At 38.8% G+C, this 24,783-nt stretch overlaps 1 protein-coding gene across 1 annotated transcript; it reads right to left on the minus strand.

The window, feature by feature from the left end:
• Nucleotides 1-299: 299 nt before the first annotated feature.
• On the minus strand, nucleotides 300-8,807 carry NABP1 (nucleic acid binding protein 1). Its single transcript, XM_024733642.1, has 6 exons — nucleotides 8,207-8,807; nucleotides 7,771-7,909; nucleotides 5,080-5,151; nucleotides 3,406-3,481; nucleotides 2,679-2,745; nucleotides 300-1,715 (listed from the first exon to the last, which is right to left on the minus strand). Exons 1-6 carry the CDS (start codon nucleotides 8,295-8,297, stop codon nucleotides 1,546-1,548), a joined length of 615 nt encoding a protein of 204 aa, XP_024589410.1. The 5' UTR covers nucleotides 8,298-8,807; the 3' UTR covers nucleotides 300-1,545.
• Nucleotides 8,808-24,783: the final 15,976 nt, after the last annotated feature.

Raw genomic sequence — 24,783 nt, forward strand, 5'->3', positions numbered from 1 at the left:
ATTTCGTCTACCCCTTAACACTATCCACACAGTGCCTAATATGTGACATACTGAAATACCTGTTAGACACACTGGATTAGAGCAAACAAATATCTGGCACAAATTTTTATATTTAAACGCTATGGCACTTTCAGAAAACAAAGTCCACTTAAATTATTGTTATTTGAGGTGGGGAAAAAAGACACAGTGACAAATACAAAGCTAAGTAGTCACCAGGCTGAAGTCATCATTACAATTACAGTAAAAGGTACTGGCTCCCCATTGTAAACCATTAAAAGAGCAAAAATAAGGTAGGTCTGTTAACATTAACGCAAGTTTTATTCAAGAGATAATGTTGAAGAAGAGTTTAATTCCAACAAAGGAAAAATTTACCAGTTATCCACCATACAGTAAAAAGTGGAACTGGACACCACTTACAACACATAAATAAATTCTACCTTTACATTTCTAAATAAAGCTGTATTTGCTTCTTTGAGAGAGCCATTTCTTAACTTTTGCTGATAAGGCTTTGTGAATTGTTCAGAAACTGACAATAAACACACACACATACCCTCAAATAAAGTAAGAACCTAGGAATTTCACTCCAGGCTGAGTTTCTGCAAGTACCTAGGACGCCATAAATTAAGATTACATTTTTCTACATAAATTCAATTTGAATTACCTTCACTATAATATTTATCTACCATAATTTGTAAAAATTAGATCAATGTTTATTATGACTTCATAACTCCCTCAAATTAAACTTCAATATTTGACATAGTAGTTTAAGAAAATAAACATTCAAGGCCTCAGTTTTAAATTTCCATTCAGTGTAATGCACAAAGCTGGTAAGTATTAATAGGACTACCCTAAGATAAAGTAAATGTAGCTTTCTTCTAAAAATTTCTTGTTATAATACAGATCACATTCTATTCCATAATTCTGATAAAGAATATGTTTTTTGGTAACAGAACAAGAGTTTAGGATGATTCAGTCCCTGGAAAATCTTAATGGCAGTCACTCAATGGAGAAGTCAATCATTCCTGGAGTCACAAACACTCAAAAGTTGCTGTTAGCATTAACCATGTTTTTGCTTTTTTGGTGGTTATTGCTTTAGCTGGCAATATCTGTTTTTAAGACAAAAGAACATCTCCCACTAAGCCTGCTTTAGTTGGCCGTATCTGTTTTTAAGCCAAAAGAACATCTCCCACTAAGCCTTATTTTAAAAATTACAAAGTTTATACAGAAAATAGACTCATAGAGGCTAAAATGCTGATGTCGTAAGTAACTCACCCATGAAATGGGTGCAGGTATTTTAGAGGATATCCAAAGATCTTTTTGCTCTAAAAATAAATGCCCCTATTCTTCAGTGTTCCCATTCTTCAATAGGAGACTCGAGCAGCTTAATAGTTCTGCTATAAAAAACAAACGACTCTTGTTAACAAACCAAAAACATAAAAGGAAACCGATAAAGGACAGTTTTCACAGTTAACAATAAATAAAAGTGCAGTAAGTGTTCAAGTAGGGCACGTAGTTTAAAAACTACATGTGTGTATTTGGCATAGGTCATCTTTTAAAGGCTCTCCGAGGGTCCCTGCCATTACTTATTGTGGTCATGACTGTTTGATTACTAGCTGTTCCTGGTAGCTGTGGATTTACAGGTCCCCGGCCATTGCTTCTACCAGCGTATGAAAATTGGCATCCTCTTGCTTCTGAGCCAGTTTGAACACCGTTCCCTAAAAAAGAATATAAAAAATCATCACCATTTTCAAATAGAAGTACATCTATTTGAAGTTGTAACACATGCTATTAATGCTTACAAGTATTATAGAAAACAAACTCCTTTATTTATTTATTTTATTTTTTTAAACTACTGGAAAAAACTCAGCTTGAGTCCTAGGTTTTCCCAAATGTATAATTACTGTAAATATATTAACCTGATGCTTGCATTACTAGGGAGAGGAAAAAAGAACAACTTGGGTAATAGAATGAGAAATCAATAAAGCAGGAAAAAAGCATAGTTAATGCACTACCTACATTATAAGGGAAAAAGCAAAAGCAAAATGGTATATAAGTATTGGCATTTGGTTCAAATAAGGTTAACAATGTTTTAAAAGAGACGTAATTCTAACTTTTTAAAGGAAAAAGCAAAGCGTCCCACAGCATAATGATCATCAGCTGTGCTCAAACATGTAGACAACAGGTCAAATAAAACTTCAGCCACCTTAATGAACTCCAATCACAAAAGACTTTTCCTCTGGTCTTTAAGAATAAAGGCTTCAAAAGACCCTTAACAAGGATGTAAGAACCACTGATCTTTGAGAGTATTTGAGGGGTAAAGGCCAATCTTTTAAAGAGGCAGCTATGAGCATGTGAAAAACTAAGGTGAGCATCAATCTGAAGATAAACTGCTTTCAGTACACAAAAATAACCAGTTATTCTGCATCTATTATCAATAATCACTAGATTACAGAAATTTTGTAAAAATCAATGGAAAATAACAATGAATCACCAAAACTTAGATTTATTATTAGCCAACGTTCACCCAGTAACTGGCCCAAATGTTTAAATATAGAATGTGCTCAATAAATTAGCTTAAGAGGGAATCTGCTTTCTAGAAAAATCAGTTATATTTTCATAAGATAGATTCCCTTAATTCTTACACCTGATCACAAATATACCAAAAAAAAAAATCTTACCCACTGGTCCAAATGTACCTGTACCCATATTACTATTCATGGAATTATTCTTCTGTTCACTGTGTGCCTATTAAAAAAATGCCTTAATGTAATCAAATGAAGATTTTCAAAAAACCATATTATTATAACATGTTGTAGCCATTGTTTTTTTTTAAACTTTCAAGGGTTTTTAAACAATTTAAAAAGATGTCTCCAAGTCCTTTCAATGTTAAAATATTCAGGAATGTTTCCAGACCTTTCAAAGCTTCTGTTACATCTTACACCTTCCTGATATTACTCCCTGCTCCTCAACAGTGCTAAACTGCTAAATGGCACATACAGTCGTCCCTCAGTATCTCAGGGGGATTGGTTCCAGGACCCCCAGATACCAAAACCTGAAGATGTTGAAGTTTCTTGTGCAATATGGCATACTGGAGTCAGCCCTCTGTATAGGAACATTCTGCATCAGCAAATTCAACCAGCGCAATCCCAGTTGGTTGAATGGTCCATGGATATGGAGGGCTGACTGTACATTTCATATATGATACTACAGATACCTATACAGACTCACTCACAAAACATATAAAATGGAAAAGAATTCCATTAAAGAATCTTTAAAAAGATTCTTTTTAAAATTGTCTCCATTATACTTAGGGTATGAAGAGCTTGGCAACCTAGCCACAGATTTATAGTACATAGTTAAAATTAGCCTAATCATAAAAACAGACAATACATTTGGATTAATTACCCCTTTGTTCTGCTGTCCTCGATAATCTGGGTTAGGTTCACTGAAATTTGGCACTTCTGAATAAACCATACAAAATCTGAAAGACAATAAAGGACAATTTGGATGACTTCTGAAATAATCAACCTTTCTTTACATAACATGCATAACTTTCAGGAATAAAGAATGTAGATGTCAAATGAATTACCAAACAGCAATATGCTAACTAACTCTATTCATTTACAACAAAAACTTTCTAAATGCTTATGTTTCATTAAAAAAAAAATCAAATATTTGACTGCCTACAATGTTTAAAACATTCTATTTTGTATCTTAATTCTTCTTCTGTCCTTATCAAAGATCAAGGACACAGAAACACATCTTTGTCCTGTTTTTCCACATAGGCTGATTGATGCCTCTGAACCATGTTTATTAGGGTTCCAGAGTTTTTCCAGCAATGGTGATGGATTTGCACTGATCCACTCACACACTTTCATCCCATCCCTCTTTGACCAATCACTGTGAATCTGCAAAGATAATCATTCAAGGTTAAAAGTGGATATTGCAGGCATGAATAAAGACAACTGGCTATCAAGACACGGTTTATCCCAATGCTTCTTATCAGCTGACTATGGTGTATATTGATAAACATTACACACAAGCATTTTCTTAGCTCCTCAACCCACAAAACCCACAAATAAATCAGAATCAGTTTTGGTAACTCCTGGACTGACCCTGACAAAGTCACTATGTATTGAGTGACCCCCAGTGGTTCTTCACATAACTGACCTCCATTATTATAAATACCTCTGTATACATGAAAGTCAGAACAGGATCCTCAATCTTTCTGTAATATTGATGCTAAGACCTCTCATAACACATTGCTCTACTACTACTCTAAGTACGAACGTAAGTGAATCCTAATTTTCCTCCTAAGCGAAAGCAAAGTGTTACCAGTTTCTGATCTTTAAAAGCTAGCAAGATTGCTTATTTTTCCCAAAGTATCTTATTCCTGTAGTGTAGAACACATTCTTCCTTCCTTCCTTTATTTATTTATTTATTTTTGGTGCCATTTGTGGCTTCTCTCTTTAGATATCCTCTATTTTGACAGGCATTAAGTTGATGTCAGGCATTAACCAAACAGAATGGATTTTATGATTTGGCTCATTGCCTACACCATACTTTATGAGTACATCCCAAATGTCTAGGTCAGCATGGAGGCTGAATTACCTTTACACCCCTAGAGAGGATGGTTCCTCCAAGTCAGGGTGGAGATTACCATGGTAGTAGTTTATAGAAGCTTGCATTGTGGCTGCCTGTACGGTACCTAGACTGTGGATAAATACAGGACTTCAATTGTCATTGCTGCAAGTCCTTTTACATACAGAACTTACTTCAAATGGCATTTGTGACATCTGAAAGATATACATTCCCAAAGGCTACAGAAACGGTCCCACTGGGGATTGTCTCAAGTGCAGCTTTCTTAATGCTCTTTGCCAGGAAAAACTGACATTCTCAACCACAGGAAACAGTACTGATAGGTGTTAAACTAGCACATACATGCAAAGTTAAGCTGCTGCAAGCATTCAGTTTACAGTCAAAAAGTCAACAAATAGGTTGATAGTTTATACCTACCAGTTATTCTGTACATATTATTTGTAATTTATTCAATTACATGAAATGCATCTTGATACTTACTCCCCAATTTTTTGAAGTTCTCCACCCCTTCCAGTATAAAGTGTCAGACATCCTTTCCACATGGATGCATACCTAGAAAGAAAAGAAACATCAGTTCTATGGAAATATGTATATTTCCTTCTACTTAAATCAAATAAATCTTTATACTATTTTTTTTGTATTGGGGTGCAGGTGGGGCTCAAACCCTGTATCTACCATTGATTAACTTGTTACTTACTAAGGAATAATGCAAAGAAAACTCTATCGCCAAATTTTGACATAATTATATAAACGATAAATAACCCTAGAAAATAGAAGTCTTTTTGCAAAGCAAGCATTGTTATACTCCAAAGATCACATCTTTAGTCAATTAAGAAAGGGAGAACATTCGAACTGCAGAGGTTCAAGCAGAATTACTTTTCAAACACAGGGCATATAAAATCAACACCCTAGTGTTTACTTTTACACGCATGTACTTGGTCTACCAGATATTGATATATTTTTTCCTTTGCCTCCATAAAACACATAGCCTAGTATGTGTTATTCCTAAGCTACTGAAAATTTAGTAAAATTTAACCAAGGGGCTAAAAAACTATGATCACAAATCTTTCGCTTATCTGCTTTTCCAAATTCCCAGTTTTTAGCAACAACTTGGCTGAACAATTATTTACTGAGAACAATTTTGAATGCAGGAAGCATCATTAGATAAAATAATCCTATTCACAAATCTAAGACAAATGTAAGTTAATCAATATTATAAAATAAACCCAAGGCTTGGTTTTCAGTGGTTCTTTGTACAACTACTATGGTAACTTCATGATTTAGAAAGATAACTTATAACCAAATATTGCTTAAGTATAATGATAGTTCATCTTTTAATACAGGTTAATAAAATTTTTCTCATTTCACATTATATATTTCTCTTCATTTAGTAAAGGTTATTTATTAAAGACTCCATTCACCACTTTTAAGTTACACAAAAAGTGACTTAGGAGAGAGTGCACTAATATTTCACCTTACTAAAGTAAAAATTAATGCCTATTTTGAGAGAAGATTTGAAGTCACTACAACTAAAACATTTAACTTTCACTTATTTCAGGAATGAGATCAATGTTTGCAGGGTTTTCTGATATGCATCCCAATATTCAAATTACCATTATTGAGATGTATACCTTTCTTCAAAAGCTACTTTTCTTAGATTCAACCAGAATTTAAGGGCCTTACAATGGGCCAGACTCTGCTAGATATGTTACTTTAGTAAGGTATAAATATTCCCATTTTACAGAAAAGGAAGTTGAAAAGTGTAATAACTTCAAGGTTACACTGAAGTAACAGTAGAGTTTCTTTGGTTTTGAATTTTCCTTTAAACTGTACTCCTTGGTAACTATACTCCTTAAAATCCTATAGATACTATAAGGCTACTGACTTAGTTTTTCCACATTTTTTTTGATGGACACATCTATGTATTTTCCGTGACTACAAAATACGAAATAATTGAAAAGAGATGCCGTTTACAGTGTATAAAATAACTTCTAATCACTGGATGAGATACTTTGGCAGCCAAAAAACTTTAATTACGCTAATTCTTACCATATCCTCCCAGGTAGAAATTCTCTTTTGTGCAAGTTAAAGATGTGGAAGTTTAAAAGACATAGCCAGTGTCATAATGAGTCAGTGTATAAGAAAACAAATGTCCTGACTCTCACTTCCTTCTTTGATGATACTATGCCTCACTTCCTGAAGATGTTGTAAGACCTGTAAAATACTATCAAAGGGCTCTAAGCTCCTACTTTCAGGGTGATCCAACACTTTTCTGAGATTCTATTTACTTTGCCAAGGTCAATCTCCACCCACTTTTCCTACAGTTATGACCAATGAATTATTACAATTCTACTGACCACAAAGCTTCCAAAACCTATTTTTAAGACCCCTTTCTGGCATTTTATCCCCTAATACTTGGTAAATCTTTAAAGGCAGTCTAATTACTAATCAAAAAAAAAAAGGTTGTAGTAAATTATTTTTAAAAGCCAATCTGCCAACTAACTCTTTTGGACAGAGGTATCATAGACATCTCTCTGCCAAACATTTTCTGCACATCATTTTGTTTTTGTACAACATTGACCTTACAGCAGTAGGCACAAGAAATTATTTTCAAGAACGTGACTTCCAGATATTGTAAACTTCCTCTCTCAACTTTTACATCCGAGTACAAATCTGACACACTACAAAACCTACTAAATTCTCCAGCTACAATCTCGATTTACGTCCACACTGTCTAAATGAGTATACAAATAAAATACGGGCAGGATCTCAAAAGTCATTAAAAAGGGGAAAAGGTTGGAAAAAAAGCTAAGTGACAACTATATTAAATAGTTTATGAAAAAGATGAAGTATTGATTATGTTAGTTTTAACAATCTACTAAAAAGACTCAGTAATCCCAGAACAGTATTTAAAAATCTACTTAATCTGTAAACTGAGGGTGGGGTTTAGATTCGGCTGAAACTGACTGCTTTTAAAGGCGAAGGTGTTACATCCCAATGCCGTCCATCACCTAAGGTTAACATCGAAGGGGCTTAAAAATCCTCGGGGTGGCCCACAGAAAAGATGAAATTTTAGAACTTGCCAAGGTCCCGGGCATCAGCCAATTCCGATTCCGCAGACTCCGACTTGGGAGGCACTCTGATCCCCCCAACCCTTTTATGCACACCTACCCTCTGGTCAACCGAATAATATCCCCTGGCTGTATAAGACCTCCGATTTCATCCCACACGGAAATAGTGATGCTGCCAGTTTTATCTGCTACTTTGCATGATCTCACTTCATGGCCGTCTTTGGTTTTGGTCACGCGTCCTGTGAGGATTTAAAAATCAAAATGGGGAGGGGTGTATTAGATAATGAGGACTTCCAAAAACCTAACTCCTCCTCCGGGATCAAAATGCACCTGAAAGGAGGGAAGAGGTCGAGCCCCGGGTTCTCGCCGCAGGTAGGCTACGGCCCCAGCTCGGGCCAACGGGGCCACGTGGATGGGGGAGGGGAGAGGAAAGGGAGGAAAGGGGGACGGGAGCCCCCGGCTCGCGGCGGCGGCGCCCTTCCCTCCTGTCCCGGGACGCACACAGGGCGGCGAGGCGGGCTGCGGACCCCACTTACCTATCTCCAGCACAATAAAGACGACATTTAAGTTTTTCAGTCCGGGCTTAATATCTTTTATAAAAAGAGGGGGGTCGTTGACCCCGTTCATACTGAAGCAGGTGCTGCTACGCTGCGGAGACTCGAGTGGGCAGGGAGCCTGACAAAGGTTCCCACCCCCCGGGCCAGGGGCGAGGGCAGAGGGGCGACCTTGGGCGGGGGTGGCGAGAGAAGGGGCAGAAAGCGGTTAGTCAGGGACCAATGAAACCAGTCCAGACGGCACTGAGCCTAAAAAAAAGGGGAGGAAAAAAATAAAAACAAAACCAAAAACGCTCACAAGTTTAAAACAAAAAAAGACGAACCACTCCGCACACCAACCCCGCTCCCAACGGGGCGACAGGAAGGCAAGCGCGAGAACTGCCCCCTTCTTTGGATAAAAGGAAGAAAAAAAGACAGCGAGAGGACGCCTCTGCCCTGAGTCCCGCTCACACACACACACACACGGGCGTTGCCCTGTCTGTCCCGGGCTCCGGGGAGTGACGGGCTGTGACAGCGAACCCGGAGCAGAAACCAAACTACCACGCACCCAGAGTACCAAACACCGACTGCGGAACGCGCCCGCGCGCCGGCTGGACCCCCGGGTCGCCCCGCCTCTTGTGACGTCCCATGGCGAGCCCCGCCCTCCAGGCTCCGGGGAAGCCAAGGGGCGGAAACAGGCAAGCGACGCCAGCGCAGCCTCCCTCTTTCCTCCCCGGCATGTCAGCGCGGGCCCCGCCCCCTCAGCCGTCCAATCGGATCTCGGCTCCGCCCCACCCTCCTCCAGCTTCCGCCGTCGCTCCGCAGCGTCGGCTCTACCCTGCCTAGTCTTCCATCTAAAGGTTTCTATCACTTGCTGTCAGTCTTCTGGGTTTTCATGCATTTTTTTTTTTTTTCCCCTCAGAGTTCAGTCCTCCCGCCCCCCTGCCCTTTAGTTTCGCAGTCACTGCGAACGGTTGCTGTGTTTTAGGACCCAGTGGGTACGCCAAAAAGTATGCAGTAGAGTAAGAACAAGGTTCAGGCTAGGGTGGCTGGTCTGGGTTGAAAGAAAAAAAAAGGTAGGGATGGGTCCTTAGCTGTAAGGCAGGAATTTTAGGGCCGGAAAGGAAGTTAGAGATCAACTCAACCGCCCCATTTTAAGCATATTTAAAATTGAGATCCAGAAAGGTGAGGTAGTTTGCTGAAGGTCACCCAGGAACTTTGTGAGCAAGCAGGGCGTCAACACAAGTTGTCCAACCTAGTCTTGGTGCTTTTCCCTCTATAATGCTAGGCAGATAGACAAGTAGTTAGATTCCTTTGCAAATGTATTATTTTTCCTTACCCTTCTCTAGATTACATCGCTTACCCATGTTGCTTTTCTTTATGCTTGTTTGTTTTTTAATAGACTATTTTTTAGAGTAGTTTTATGTTAGAGAGGAAGGTATGGAGATTTCCCTTATACTCTCTACCCCGACACAGGTATAACCTCTCCCCATTATCAATATTCCCCCCAGAGTGGTACCTTTGTTGTAGCTGATGAACTTACATTAACACATCATCACCCAAAGTCCATATAATTTACCTTAGGGTTGGTTCTTGGTGTTGTACATTTTATGGTTTTGGACAAATGTATAATAACATGTATTCACCAATAAAGTATCATACAGAGTAGTTTCACTGCCCTGAAAATCTTATGTGTGCCACCTACTCATCCTTCCCTCTCCCCTAACCCCTGGCAACTACTGATATTTTTACTGTCTTCATTTTCCAGTATGTCATATAGGTGAAATCATAACAGTATGTAGCCTTTTCATACTGACTTCTTTCACTTAGTAATATGTATTTAAGTTTCCTCCATGTCATTTCATGAGCTATCAAGTCATGCAGTTGTTTTTGTACATACAAAATAATTGTGTGACAACAGTGGGAGACCCTGAAACATTATAACCTGGGGAGGGAAAAGATGAATAAAGTTTTCTTTATGTTGTGTAGTGAAAAAGACATATGCTTTAGAAGCAAACCTAGGTGTGAACGATTTACTAGCTGTGTGACCTTTAGGACAGTTGATTAAGCTTTCTAGTCATAATTTAATCATCTGAAAATAAAAGGATGTCTACCTCACAGAGGATTGCATGGGCTCATAATAGTGCCTAGCAAATAGTAGATACTCAATAAATATTTTCCCCTTGCCTATTTTCTATGATTAAAGAAAAGGAGACAATAGTAGCTTAAGCTGTGATTACTTAATCTTTTCTACAATTCTACTTGGTGATTGCTAATTTTTATACCCATTTTACAGATGATGAAATTCACCTGAGCCCACATAGCTGGAGAAAGCCAAACTGAGTTTTGAATCTAGGCAATCTTGACCCCAGGGCCTTCCGGCCTAAAGGTAATTTTTAGACTTAAATTGCAGTAGTGGAATTATGAGTCAAAAACAGACTAAATAAAGTATTAGCAGCAACATATATCTATAGGGCTTTAGAGAATCATGTAATTAACTATTTGAGATGGTAACAGATATGTTGAGAAGACTATCAGAGAATTTGTGTGGCAGAAGACTTTTTCTTTGAATCTTTCTGAATATTTTTAGCTCAACCACACCACTTCCCAAACACCTGCAAACAAACAGCATAGATATATTACAGCACAAGAAATGAGTTTCAACGATAATCACAACATTAACAGGGGAGTCAATACATTCTCAAGGAAGCAGAAGCTTTCAATTCATGGACAAATAAGGTCCAGTGTGCCAAAGACACTGATGTAATGCTGGAAAATGGTGTAACATAATATTATAAGCATGATTTCAATATCCAGTAAAACAATGATGAAACATGTGAGTTAATGGCAGAACCACATCCAACGTCAGGGCTCCCATAGACTCCCAATCTGGCCCAGAGTTTAGGCAAAGAAAGTTAGCCACTCCCTGAACCCTGGGTCATTTGTTCCCAGAAAAGGGATTAGGTAGGACTGCTCAAACCAATTTTACAGACATTTAGAAAGAGGAACCAGACACTTGGGAAGCCAGCCCCACAAAAGTAGAAGCTTGTGCTCAGAGGCACAGCCCAGCCCAGCCCTGCACTTCCCCCACAGGACAGAATTCAGTCGAACATCTCTCACTTCCTTTCCTCCTAACTCAGCAGTTCTCAGAAAGGAAATGGCAACAAGTGCTTTCTCATTCACCAAAACTAAAGGCAGTCTTGAGAAACAAGATGGTGTGGGCAGTTTAGGAACTCTTCAACCCAGGTCAGTTGGTTTAAACTATCCCTGATCACTCCTCAAGGGTGGTGGTTAATTTAAAAAAGAAAGAAAGAAAGGAGATGTCTAGAAGAGCAACTATTGCCACCTAAATAATCTTTCCTAATATTACCATTCAGTGAAATAAACAAAGATCCATCAATGCCAAGCCAGTTAGAGCGTAATGACTATATTGCTGCTTCTTTACTGTCTTTGCAGGATTACTTTGTGGTCTTGCTTCTAAGACTGTTTGTGGGCTTTCCACATTTTCATAGCCCAAACACAGACTTATTCTGAGATGATGAGAGGTTTATGCCCAGAAGCTCAACACCACTACTCCGTGTAAACAAGATATTGCTTGGTCAGATCCAGTAAAATACCGAAGGGCATCCATTAGAATCTTGTGCATAAGTTTGCCCACCACCCACTACCCGTGCTCACTACCAGGTTCTGGTTTCTGGGACCCCAGTGGTCATTTTCACTTTCTTTGTACTATTCGTCTATTTTAAACTATTAGAACATCAATAAAATACCTGGCCAAATACTATTTGATACTAGATATATTGTGCAATGAAACTAACAATAAAAAAATTAACAAGAACTACAGTGTTCTCACATTACAGAGATAATCCACTTTGTAGCATAACTGGCAAAGTCAAAAATAAAAAGGTCTTAATCTTCTTTAAAACATTTAATCAAAAGCCTCATAAGTAATGTTTAGTAATATTTAAACACAAATCATCCCTAGAGTGGTAAATGCTGACATGCCTTGAGGATTTGCTATGTACCAGGCATTTTACCTTAAAAGCACTGTATACTTATTTATATATTACTTAATAATTCATGTGAACTGGGTTTTCTCATTTTATAGACTAACTTATGAAGCTGGAATTTAAAACCAACTGTCTGTTACATACAATGACCTTTTTTCCAAAACAGGTTATTTTCCCTAAAAAGTGCATTTCTTTTTTTATTAATTTTTGAATTTTATTTATTTTTTTATACAGCAGGTTCTTATTAGTTATCCATTTTATACAGATCAGTGTATACATGTCAATCCCAATCACCCAATTCATCACACGACCACCCCCATCCCCCCACCGCTTTCCACCCTTGGTGTCCATACATTTGTTCTCCACATCCGAGTCTCAATTTCTGCCCTGAAAACTGGTTCATCTGTACCATTTTTCTACGTTCCACATATATGCGTTAATATACGATATTTGTTTTTCGCTTTCTGACTCACTTCACTCTGTATGACAGTCTCTAGATCCATCCATGTCTCAACAAATGACCCAATTTTGTTCCTTTTTATGACTGAGTAATATTCTATTGTATATATGTACCACATCTTCTTTATCCATCCATCTGTCGATGGGCATTTAGGTTGCTTCCATGACCTGGCTATTGTAAACAGTGCTGCAATGAACATTGGGGTGCATGTGTCTTTTTGTAATATGGTTTTCTCTGGATATATGCCCAGTAGTGGGATTGCTGGATCATAGGGTAATTCTATTTTTAGTTTTTTAAGGAACCTCCATACTGTTCTCCATAGTGGTTGTATCAATTTCCATTCCCACCAACAGTGCAAGAGGGTTCCCTTTTCTCCACACCCTCTCGAGCATTTGTTGTTTGTAGATTTTCTGATGGTGCCCATTCTAACTGGTGTGAGGTGATACCTCATTGTAGTTTTGATTTGCATTTCTCTAGTAATTAGTCATGTTGAGCAGCGTTTCATGTGCTTCTTGGCCATCTGTATGTCTTCTTTGGAGAAATGTCTATTTAGATCTTCTTCCCATTTTTGGATTGGGTGGTTTGTTTTTTTAATATGGAGATGCATGAACTCTTTATATATTTTGGAGATTAATCCTTTGTCCATTGATTCATTTGCAAATATTTTTCTCCCATTCTGAGGGTTGTCTTTTCATCATGTTTATGGTTTCCTTTGCTGAGCAAAAGCTTTGAAGTTTCATTAAATCCCATTTGTTTATTTTTATTTCCATTACTCTAGGAGGTGGATCAAAAAAGATCTTGCTGAGATTTATGTTCAAGCGTGTTCTTCCAATGTTTCCCTCTAAGAGTTTTATAGTGTCTGGTCTTACACTTAGGTCTCTAATCCATTTTGAGTTTATTTTTGTGTATGGTGTTAGGGCGTGTTCTAATTTCATTCTTTTACATGTAGCTGTCCAGTTTTCCCAGCACCACTTACTGAAAAGACTGTCTTTTCTCCATTGTGTATACTTGCCTCCTTTGTCATAGATTAGTTGACCATAGGTGTGTGGGTTTATCTCTGGGCTTTCTATCTTGTTCCACTGATTTTTGTTTCTGTTTTTGTGCCAGTACCATATTGTCTTGATTACTATAGCTTTGTAGTATATTCTGAAGGCAGGGAGTCTGATTCCTCCAGCTCCGTTTTTTTCCCTCAAGATTGCTTTAACTATTCGGGGTCTTTTGTGTCTCCATACAAATTTTAGGATTTTTTGTTGTAGTTCCGTAAAAAATGCCATTGGTAATTTGATAGGGATTTCACTGAAACTGTAGATTGCTTTGGGTAGTATAGTCATTTTCACAATATTGATTCTTCCAATCCAAGAACATGGTATATCTCTCCATCTGTTGGTATCATCTTTAATTTCTTTCATCAGTGTCTTATAGTTTTCTGCATACAGGTCTTTTGTATTCCTAGGTAGGTTTATTCTTAGGTATTTTATTCTTTTTGTTGCAATGGTAAGTGGGAGTGTTTCCTTAATTTCTTTCAGATTTTTCATCATTAGTGTATAGGAATGCAAGAGATTTCTGAAATTATCGATATGTATGTTCCTATGACCATTTTCTGAATTGTTTTGGGTTTGTTTTTGTAGTTCCTTTTCTTCTCGTGTTTCCCACTTAGAGAAGTTCCTTTCGCATTTGTTGTAGAGCTGGTTTGGTGCTGGTTTGAATTCTCCTAGCTTTTGCTTGTCTGTAAAGCTTTTGATTTCTCCATTGAATCTGAATGAGATCCTTGCCAGGTAAAGTAATCCTGGTTGTAGGATCTTCCCTTTCATCACTTTAAGTATATCATGCTGCTCCCTTCTGGCTTGTAGAGTTTCTGCTGAGAAATCAGCTCTTAACCTTATGGGAGTTCCCTTGTATGTTATTTGTCAGCCTTCTGATGGATGAGGCTATCTAGGAGGGTTGTGCAAGTTTCCTGATGGGAGGGACTGGTGGTGGGTAGAGCTCAGTAAAACTTCAATCCACTTGACTGCTGATGGGTGGGGCTGGGTTCCCTCCCTGCTGGTTGTTTGGCCTGAGGCAACCCAACACTGGAGACTACCTGGACTCTTTGGTGGGGACTCTGGGAGGGCTAACACCAAGGAGGACTTCCCAGATTTTATGCTGCCAGTGTCCTTGTCCCTATGGTGAGCCACAGCCACCCCACCCACCCCCCGGCCTGTGCAGGAAACCCTCCAACACTAGCACGTAGGTCTGGTTCAGTCTCCCCTGGGGTCACTGCTCCTTCCCCTGGGTCCCGATGCACACACTATTTTGCGTGTACCCTCCAAGAGTGGAGTCTTTGTTTCCCCCAGTCCTGTCGAAGTCCTGCAATCAAATCCCAGTAGACTTCAAAGTCTGATTCTCTAGGAATTCCTCCTCCCATTGCTGGACCCCCAGGTTGGGAAGCCTGAAGTAGGTCTCAGAACCTTCACTCCAGTGGGTGGACTTCTGTGGTATAAATGTTCTCCAGTTTGTGAGTCACCCACCCAGCAGTTATGGGATTTGATTTCACTGTGATTGCGTCCCTCCTACCATCTCATTGTGGCTTTTCCTTTGTCTTTGGATGTGAGGTATCTTTTTTGGTGAGTTCCATTGTCTTCCTTTCAATGATTGTCCAGCAGTTAGTTGTGATTCTGGTGTTCACACAAGAGGGAGTGAGAGCACGTCCTTCTACTCTGCCATCCTGGTTCAGGGCCCCTCTAAAAAGTGCATTTCTTTGGTTATCGAAATGGGTAATTGGATTTTTTTGAAGGTTTATAGTTCACAGCGATAAGTGCAATACCATTTTATCTGATCTTCAGTGTCTAATTGTGTGGGGGCAATGAAGTTAGCTTGTGAGGAATAAGCTTTGTAGTTTCCCTTGGGAAGAAATGCATCCCTAAATGGCTTAATTCAACTCAGCTACATTATCTTTTTAATGACAGAGCGAATGACTTTGGCTTCTGTGTTCTAAAAAGTTTCTTTCAAGTGTGCCACACATGTAAATAGCTGCCTGAATTTATCGTTTATTCAGCTGAAAAAACAAAACATTATTGGCAACTGACCAAACTCAAAACTAATAAAACAAAATTATTTCTTTATTGGTGGAAGATTTATCTAACTGGAGTATATATCATACACCTTATACTTAAAAGGATATTGTAAAAAATACTAGAAATCATGAGCACAGAGTGAGCATAAGAAGGCTTCTGTAGGATCAAAAGTCCTTTTTATACCATATACCTAGATGCTTTAAAAAGAATGACTTGATATTTGCTAATGTTTCTCAGTGTCTTATGTTGCTACAGACTGAATGTTTCTGTCCCCCGGAACTTGTATGTTAAAATCTAGTCCCCAGTGTTTTAGTGTTTGGAGCTGGGGCCTTTGAGAGGTGATTAGGAATATAAGGCAGAGGGCCCTCATAAATGGGGTTAATGCCCTTATAAAATAGACCCCAAGGAACTCCCTTGCCCCTTTCACCATGTAAGGACACAGCAAATGACAGATGTCTTTGCACCAGGAGGTGGGCTCTCACCAGATACCAAATCTGCCAGTGCCTAGATCTTGGACTTCCCAGCCTCCAGAATTGTGAGATATTTATATTTCTCAATTTCTATTGTTTATAAGCCACCAGTTTATGGTATTCTGTTACAGCAGCCCTGACAGACTGAGACATATATAAAAATAAATAAACAAATGACAATTTAAAAAAAACAGCGCTCCTGGTTTCAGAGTCCTGTTTCTTGCTCTAGTTGGCCCTACAATAAGTATGTGACAGTTTCCCCTAACATCATGCCTGACACCTGTTGGAGTGGAGGGCTTGATGACTCTTTATGAAATTTTGATTATCTCGGTTTCTCTATAGTAAAAATATATACCTTTCTTATTTCAAGCATTATAAAGCTGATACATGTGCTCTTCTTTCACACACTCACACACACACACACATACACACACACACCAATAAATCACTAGAAAGAGACAGCAAATATTTCCTATAAGCCCTAAATAAGAGATTTTCCTGTATGAACATAGAGTATCCCAGTTGGAAGGATGCTTACAGATAATGTACTCTAATGCCTTCATTTTGTATGTGAAAAAATACAGGCCCAAAGATGTGAACAGGATTACCATCTACAGCCTCTAATGAATTAATGGTTCTCAGTACTAATATAGGCTGCTAATATCATGACAGGAGGGACAACAAGTCCAAACTAATTAAATCAGAATCTCTGCAGGTGGGATTCAGGCAGCAGTATGTTTTAAAACCCCTCAGGTAATTATAATGTGCAACCAAGTCTGAGAACCAGAGCAGGTTAGAAGAGATTTTTGTTTTTATTGTTCAGAATATTTTCTTTATTTTTCGTATACCCATTAATATTCTGGAACAGTACCTATTTCCTTTATACTAGCTTGGGAAATCCTACACTGAGATAAATTTCTAAAAGTGAAATTACTCAGTATATAAGTAAGACTTCTGATATGTACAGTTGGCCTTCCATATCTGCAGGTTCTGCATCCAGGGATTCAACCAACCTTGGATGGAAAAAAATATTCTTTTTAATTCCAGAAAGTTCCAAAAAGCAAAACTTGAATTGACTGTGCAGGGCAACTATTTACATAGCATTTACATTGTATTTTCAACTATTTACACAGCATTTACATGGTATTAGGTATTATAAGTAATCTAGAGATGATTTTAAATATATGGGGGTGTGTGCGTAGGTTATATGAAATGACATAGTATTTGCCATTTTATATAAGGGACGAGTATCCTCAAATTTTGGTATCCATGTGCGGTCCTAGAACCAATCTTCTGCAGATACCAAGGGACAACAGTATTGTTCAGTTATATTTTAGGAATTTTGAAGAGATTTACACTCCCATTTGCCCTTTGTATGTTCATTGAACATAATTCATTAATTTATTCAACAAATCTTTATTGAACAACTACTATGTGCCAGCATAGTACTATGTGGGACTGCATCAGTAAAAAATAATGCAAACAAAAATCCCTGACTTTGTAGAACTTACATTCTAATGTCAGTAAACAGGCAAGAGACATAATAAATCAGTAAAATTATATAGGGCATTAGAAGGCGGTGAGTACTAAGGTGAAAAATGAAGCAAAGGAGGGCATAGGGATTTAGCAGGAATGGCTAAAAAGAGTGGGTGAGGAAGATGATATTTGACTGAAGCTACAAAGGAGGGAAGGGAGCCATTGAAAATGCTCAAGCTGTCTGGCTTTTTCCAGGAACAGTAAGCAGGCTGCTGGGAGTGAAGTGGAGTGAGCTAGGAGACAGTGTAGAAGATGCGGATAAGGAGGGGGCATATCGTACATGAGGGCTTTGGAACGTGTTCAGCAAAGACCTGATGTGCTAATCGGACTTAACAGTATCACTCTGACTGCTGGGTGGAGAACAAAAGGAGCAAGTGTGGAAGTAGGAAAATCAGTTAGGTTATGTATTAATCCCGGAGATGTGCCCTGGCTTGCACCACGGTGGCAGCAGTGACAATGGTAAAATGTGATCAGCATGTGGATATATTTTGAAGACAGAGCCAACAGGTTCAGTCTGGTTGGAAGTGGAGTATGATAAAATGAGATGAATTAAATATGACTTTCAAATTGATGATCTGAGCAACTGGAAAGACAGAGTTGTCATTCACTGAAATGGAGAAGACTACAGATGGAACAGTTTTGGGGGTTGTGGGAAGATCAGCCTGGCCATTTTAGACATGAAAAACAGGGAGGCAGGAAGAAGAGAGTCAGCAGAATGGTGTTCTGGATGCCAAGTGAATCACATGTTTCTGGGAAGGGGTGATTGTTGTGTCAAGTGCTGCTGATAGATCACATGAGATAAAACTGAGAGTTGATCACTGGCTTTCTGAAAAACGAAGGTCATTAGTGATGTCGACAAGAGCAGTTGCAGTAGAGTTCGTGGGGGTAAAAATCTCAATGGGTTGAGTTCAAGAGAGAACAGAAGTTGAGGAATTGGAAATGTTAAAGCAAGTGTATATAGCTCCTGGACTTCCCTGGTGGCACAGCGGTTAAGAATCCACCTGCCAGTGCAGGGGACACGGGTTCGAGCCCTGGTCCGGGAAGATCCCACATGCCGCGGAGCAACTAAGCCCATGCACCACAAGTACTGAGCCCACGCACCACAGCTTCTGAAGCCTGCATGCCTAGAGCCCATACTCTGCAACAAGAGAAGCCACCGCAATGAGAAGCCCGCGCACCACAACGAAGAGTAGCCTGCGCACCGCAACGAAGAGTAGCCCTTGCTTACTGCACCTAGAGAAAGCCTGCATGCAGCAACAAAGACCCAACACAGCCAAAAAAAAAAAATGTATATAGCTCCTTCTAGAAGGTATGTTGCAAAGCAGAGAGAAATGGTGCAAAAACTTGAGGGAAAAGTGGGACAGAAGAGAGTTTTTTTTTAAGATGTGAAAAATAATATCATGACTGAGGCTGAAGGGAGTGTTTCAGTAGAGAGAGGGAGAAATGGGAATTTCTGGAGACAATTCGTGTCCTTGAATAGTTGAGAGGGGTGGGAGCAAGTGCCCTTGTGAAGGGGTTAATGGGAGCATGGTGGATTTTTCTGTGACAGGAGGGGAAATACTAGTGGGTATGGTGGTGTGGTGTGTGTAAATTCTCTTCTGATTGCCACTGTAAGCAAGATCACCAATTTAGAGTGAAGATGGGGAGGAGATGATGAAAAGTCAGAAGACAGTGCTAAATAGTTGTTAGGGAACATGGGAGAGTGAGTGAGCTAGGGGAATGTATTGATATTACAGTTTTAGAACAAGACTAGGGACTTCCCTGGTGGTGCTAGTGGTTAAGTATCCACCTGCCAACGCAGGGGACACGGGTTCTAGCCCTGGTCTGGGAAGATCCCACATGCCGCCCGTGCGCCAAAACTACTGACCCCACGTCCCACAACTACTGAAGCCCGCGCGCCTAGAGCCTATTTTCTGCAACAAGAGAAGCCACTGCAATGAGAAGCCCGCGCTCCACAACCAAGAGTAGCCCCTGCTCATCACAACTAGAGAAAGCCCGTGTGCAGCAATGAAGACCCAATGCAGCCATAAATAAATAAATAAATACATGTACTAAAAAAGAACAGGACTAAAGTCTTCCTTGAAGGCAGTTAGCAGTATAATTTACAGTTAGACCAGCACACATGGTTTTGTATTTTTCTTCAGGCACACTCATCTGTGAAGGTTTAGGCACAGACTAGACTAAGAATTGGATTTAACCAAAATTAGAGTTTTGACAAGTGACAGTAACCCTGGTTTCTGCAACGTATGTTGTACAAATATTTCCCAGTTTGGAATTTGCCTTTTCCTTTTATCTATATATTTTTTTGAACTATGGAAATTTTATATTTTTTTATGGTAAAATCTATTGTCTTTTCTTATGGTTTCTTTCATTGCTTTTTGGCTTGAGGGAGTCCTTCCTCATAAAGGGATGATATGAACTTCTATAGCTTCTCTAATTTTTTATGGTTGAATTTTTAACTCTTTAATCTATCCATATGTATTCTGTGATACAGAGTTTTAATAAAATAGCCATCAAAAAGTTCCTTTTTCCTTACATTAATTATTAAAGAAACAATTCCTTACCCTTAGGTTTGTAACTTCTTTAAAATATATTATCTTATTATCTTTTTATATTTTATAAGTTCTAGTTCACATTATCACTTCTGGGTCACTGATTTATCTGTCTATTCTCAGTACTTAACATGCTTTACCTATTGTATATTTAAAATTCTTCGGCATCTGATAAAGCAAGTACTGATCTCCAGCCCCTTTTATAAACATTCTCTAACCATTTCTGCTTACTTATTTTTCTAGAAAATTTTGTCATGATTCAAAAATAGACCCCTCTCAGGGTTTGTATGGAATCGAAAGAAGCCTAAACATTAGTTTGGGAAATATAAATTTCTTTGTAATATCCAAGTTCCCCATTCAGGACCCACATTGTGATCTTCTATACTGGTCTTCTAAATTTTGCTGGATTAACTACTCATTCATGTTTTTATACATCTTAAATCCCCCTGAGATATAGTTTTGCTTTGATTTTGATTTTACTAGAGTGAGTCCTCAAGTAAATTCCCCAGAAAGAAAAGCAGAAGGTAACTTTCTGGTACTTTACGTACCAAAAATGTCTCATTTTTTTTTCTCATATACATATCATATCTTGGGCATGTACAGAATCTTAATATTGTAATCCTTTTCTCTTAATAGTTATCCCTAAGTCCAATAGATAGAATGTTTCTTGAAACACTACTATTAGAAGGAAAAAAATGGAAAACAACCTAAATGTCAAAAAGGAAGAGATTTATTAAATGGTAGTGTATCCTTTGTAGGCAAGTCTATAAACTATTTTTAAGTTAGGTAAATATATATGCATGATAAGGAAATAAGTCCATGTGGAAAAAAGGACGCTACATAACATGTATACTATGATTAGGTTTTTTGAAAAATAAAACCCTACATGGGTATATATTCATATATCTATTTTCATATCTATACATCTGGAAGAACATGAACCAAAAATTAACAAATCACTATGGGGAGTAAGATTAATGTGTGTGGAAGGAAGCACTTTCATTTTTTATTTTATATACTCTCAATTATTTGAAGTTTTAGAATGATGTCTTATTACTAATTAACAGGGTAGAGTTTTATGCAGCCAATGTACACATTTACTTGACCTTTTCCATGCCTTTATTTCACTCTATGCTGTTGAACACACTCCCTCCTGTACAAACACTGGTTTAGGTGACCCTTCTGAGTCTTTCCATGACACACTATACTTATTCCAATTTAGAACTTTGTATTTTAATTTATAATTGCCTATTTGTCTATTTTTTCCAACTAGACTGGAAAGTCAGATACTTTCCCTATTTCATCATCTTATACCTTATAGAGTGCCAGTTCAATGACTATTTGTTGAAAGTGTCTATGATTTGAAAGGGAATGCGTATTATCTGGTTCTCTGGAAAGTAAAAGAAACAGTGCTCAGAAGGTAAAAAGGGAAGTGATAGAGGCAGGATGGAAAGTCCTGAAGATGGGCTGTGTCCATTGGCCTAGCAGCTGAACTACCGAGGGAGAGGTTCCCTTAACTGCAGTCTAAGTAGATCAAAGGAACAAAGTGGAGATGTGTGCGAGAAACTAGGTAAAAGTGGTGAGAAGGTAACTGGCCTTCTCCTTTGGGGGAATTCCACACTTCAGTAGGAAACTGTTATGTAAGTGTCTGTCTCTGGTGATCTAGTAGTTTCTGTATCCCATGTGGATGGGATATATAGAAGTAGCATGGGACTTCTGAAGGGGAAGTTGGAAGGCAAATATCACTATAAAAGCAAGAGAAAGCAGGACTTGCTTATTAGGGTAAAGACTAAGCTGTCCCCCAAAAGAGACACCAAAAAGTATACATCTATATGCAGAGGCTTAAATAACATGTTTTCTCATGTTACAGTAAGGTGAACAGTCCAGCTTGGCAGGGAGTCTCTACTCCACAGAGTCATTCAAGGACCCATATTCCTTTCATTTATTGCTTCATGGCCAAAGTTAGGTTGTGGGGATATTCAGTGTTCCAGCCTGAGGAAAGGGAAAAGAGAGGAACTTCAAGGCAAGTCACTTATCTTTTAAGGTAGAGATGATCCAGAAATTACATATAACTTCAATTTACCCATTACTTCTACTTACATCCCATCAGCCAAAACTTAGCCACGTAATCACATCTAACTGTGAAAAGAGGATGAAGCTGTAGTCTTTAGCTGAGTAGCCATGTACCTAGTGTAACTTCTATTTCTATGGAAGAAGGGAAGTATGGATTCTGGAGAAAAACTAGTTTCTGCCATATAAAGAAATTATTGTTTTCATAACCTGAGTAATAAAAGTTGTCTTGAAACTCTAGTTGCCGTCAAATGCTGGTCTACTACTACTAATGCACGTGCAGTGCAAAGACCAAGGACAATGGAAGAAACTTAAAGCTAAATGTATTCAACGTAGGAGATTGTCCTTTATTATGAGATAATGTTAAAATATCTTTAATGATATGCATAGCATTTTTTTTCTTTTTTTGTTTTTATTTTCTATGCATAGCATTTTAAATGTCCTTTAAAAAAAAAAAAAGTAAGATAGAACATTGGCAAAACTACTCTCAGTATACCCATTCCCCAACTTCTGTGTGTGTTTGTTGAAATTTTACTGATTCTTGAAATCCTTATCTGAGACTAATGCACCATATTGCTGAGACCAAGCACAGAGGGTCAGCAGAAAGGCCAGTAGTTAGGAGTAGAGTCCCTACTCCTCCTTCAACATTGAAGGTGGCATCTCACCCTCAAAATAGGTTTCTTAAACTCTCCCCACTGGACCCGCCATCATCTCCCTCTCCATCACCAGTAAGGTCTCCCTCCTCTGGACTCCCATAGTATTCTTTACATGGTTTTACTGCAGCATTTATCACATTGCATTGTATCAAAAGTTACTGTCTCTCTCCTCCAACTTGAACATGATCACCTCAAGAATAAGGACCATCTGCTCATTGAAGGTACTAGTTCTTTTTCAAGATGAAAACATCTGTATTAATTTGCTAGGGCTACCCTAACAAAATACTACAGACTGGGTGGTTTAAACAGCAGAAGTTTATTTTCTCACAGTTATAGAGTCTATAAACCCAAGATCAAAATGTCAGCAGGATTTGTTTCTTCTGAGGCCTTCCTCCTTGGCTTCCAGATGGCTACCTTCTCACTGTGTCCTCACATGGTCTTTCCTCTGTGCACGTGGATCCCTGGTGTCCATACATCCAAATTTCCTCTTCTTATAAGGACACTGGTCAGATTGGGTTAATATCCTGCTTCGTACCAGTCAGACTGGATTAGGACCCTAACAACCACATTTTAACTTGTCTCTTTAAAGGCCCTATCTTCAAAAACAGTCACATTCTGAGTTACTGGGGGTTAGGACTTTAGCATATCAATTTTGGGGGGCAAAATTCAGCCCATAACACCATTATGATCTTTGTTGATTATAAAAGTAATATAATATTTTTTAAATCAAATCATACAAAAATGGGTAAGTAGAAAGTCAAAGTCTCCTATCACTTCACTTCTCATGACAATATCTCCCAACAGTTAGGGGTAATCAGTGTTTCGTAAATGAATGAGTGAGTGAGCATGGGGTGGGCTCCATATTACACCTGAGAAAAATGAGCCACCGAGAGGCTAAGCAACTTTTTCTAGGTCATAAAACTAGTTAATGAAAAGAGAATCACACCCGGTTCTACCAATTTCTCGTCTAACATTCATATTTCTCTTTAAAAGTTACCAAACTTGGGAATTCCCTGGTGGTCCAGTGATTAGGGCTCGGCACTTTCACTGCCGGGGCCAGGGTTTGATCCCTGGTCGGGAACCAAGATCCCGCGAGCCGTGAAGCACGGCCCCCCAAAATTAAAAAGTTACCAAACTTAATTAAGTGCTTTTCACTTATATTTGCCTTTGTCGTAGGCTCTTTCTGCAGCCAGAAACAGATATTCACTTAGGTTTTCATGTACTTATTGCTGCATCACAAACCGCGTCAAAATTTTAGTGAATTAAAACAGCAGTTATTTCATTTTCACAATCCTGTAGGCTGGCCATCTGGGTGTAACTTCTGATTGCCTTGCCTGCAGTCACTCATGTGGCCTCATTCACATGTCTTCCAGCCGGTGCTGGCTCTGCACTGGGGTGCTTCTGTTGTCCTCCACAAGGTTTCACATCCTCTGGTAAGCTACACTGGGCTTCAGAACTTGGTGATCCCAGGATTCCAGGTGGTGAAAGTGGAAGCTGCAAAGTCTTTTGCAGATTAGACTCTGGAACGGGCATTATGTTACTTCTAGCACATTCTTTTGGTCCAAGTCAGTCACGAGGCCAACCCAGATTCAGGGGGGTGGAGAGATAGGCTCTGCCTCTTCGTGGAAGGAATAGCAACATCACATTGCAAAAAAGTATGTGGACACGGGAAGGTGTGACTCACTGGGGGGCATTACTATAATGCTTTTCCACAGCTGACGTTTCCTACAGGATGACATTCTGTGTGTTGGCCTTCCTATCATGCCCACAACT

This window comes from Neophocaena asiaeorientalis, unplaced genomic scaffold (genome assembly GCF_003031525.2).
Source record: "Neophocaena asiaeorientalis asiaeorientalis breed wild unplaced genomic scaffold, Neophocaena_asiaeorientalis_V1.1 scaffold24, whole genome shotgun sequence".
NCBI lineage: Eukaryota > Metazoa > Chordata > Mammalia > Artiodactyla > Phocoenidae > Neophocaena > Neophocaena asiaeorientalis.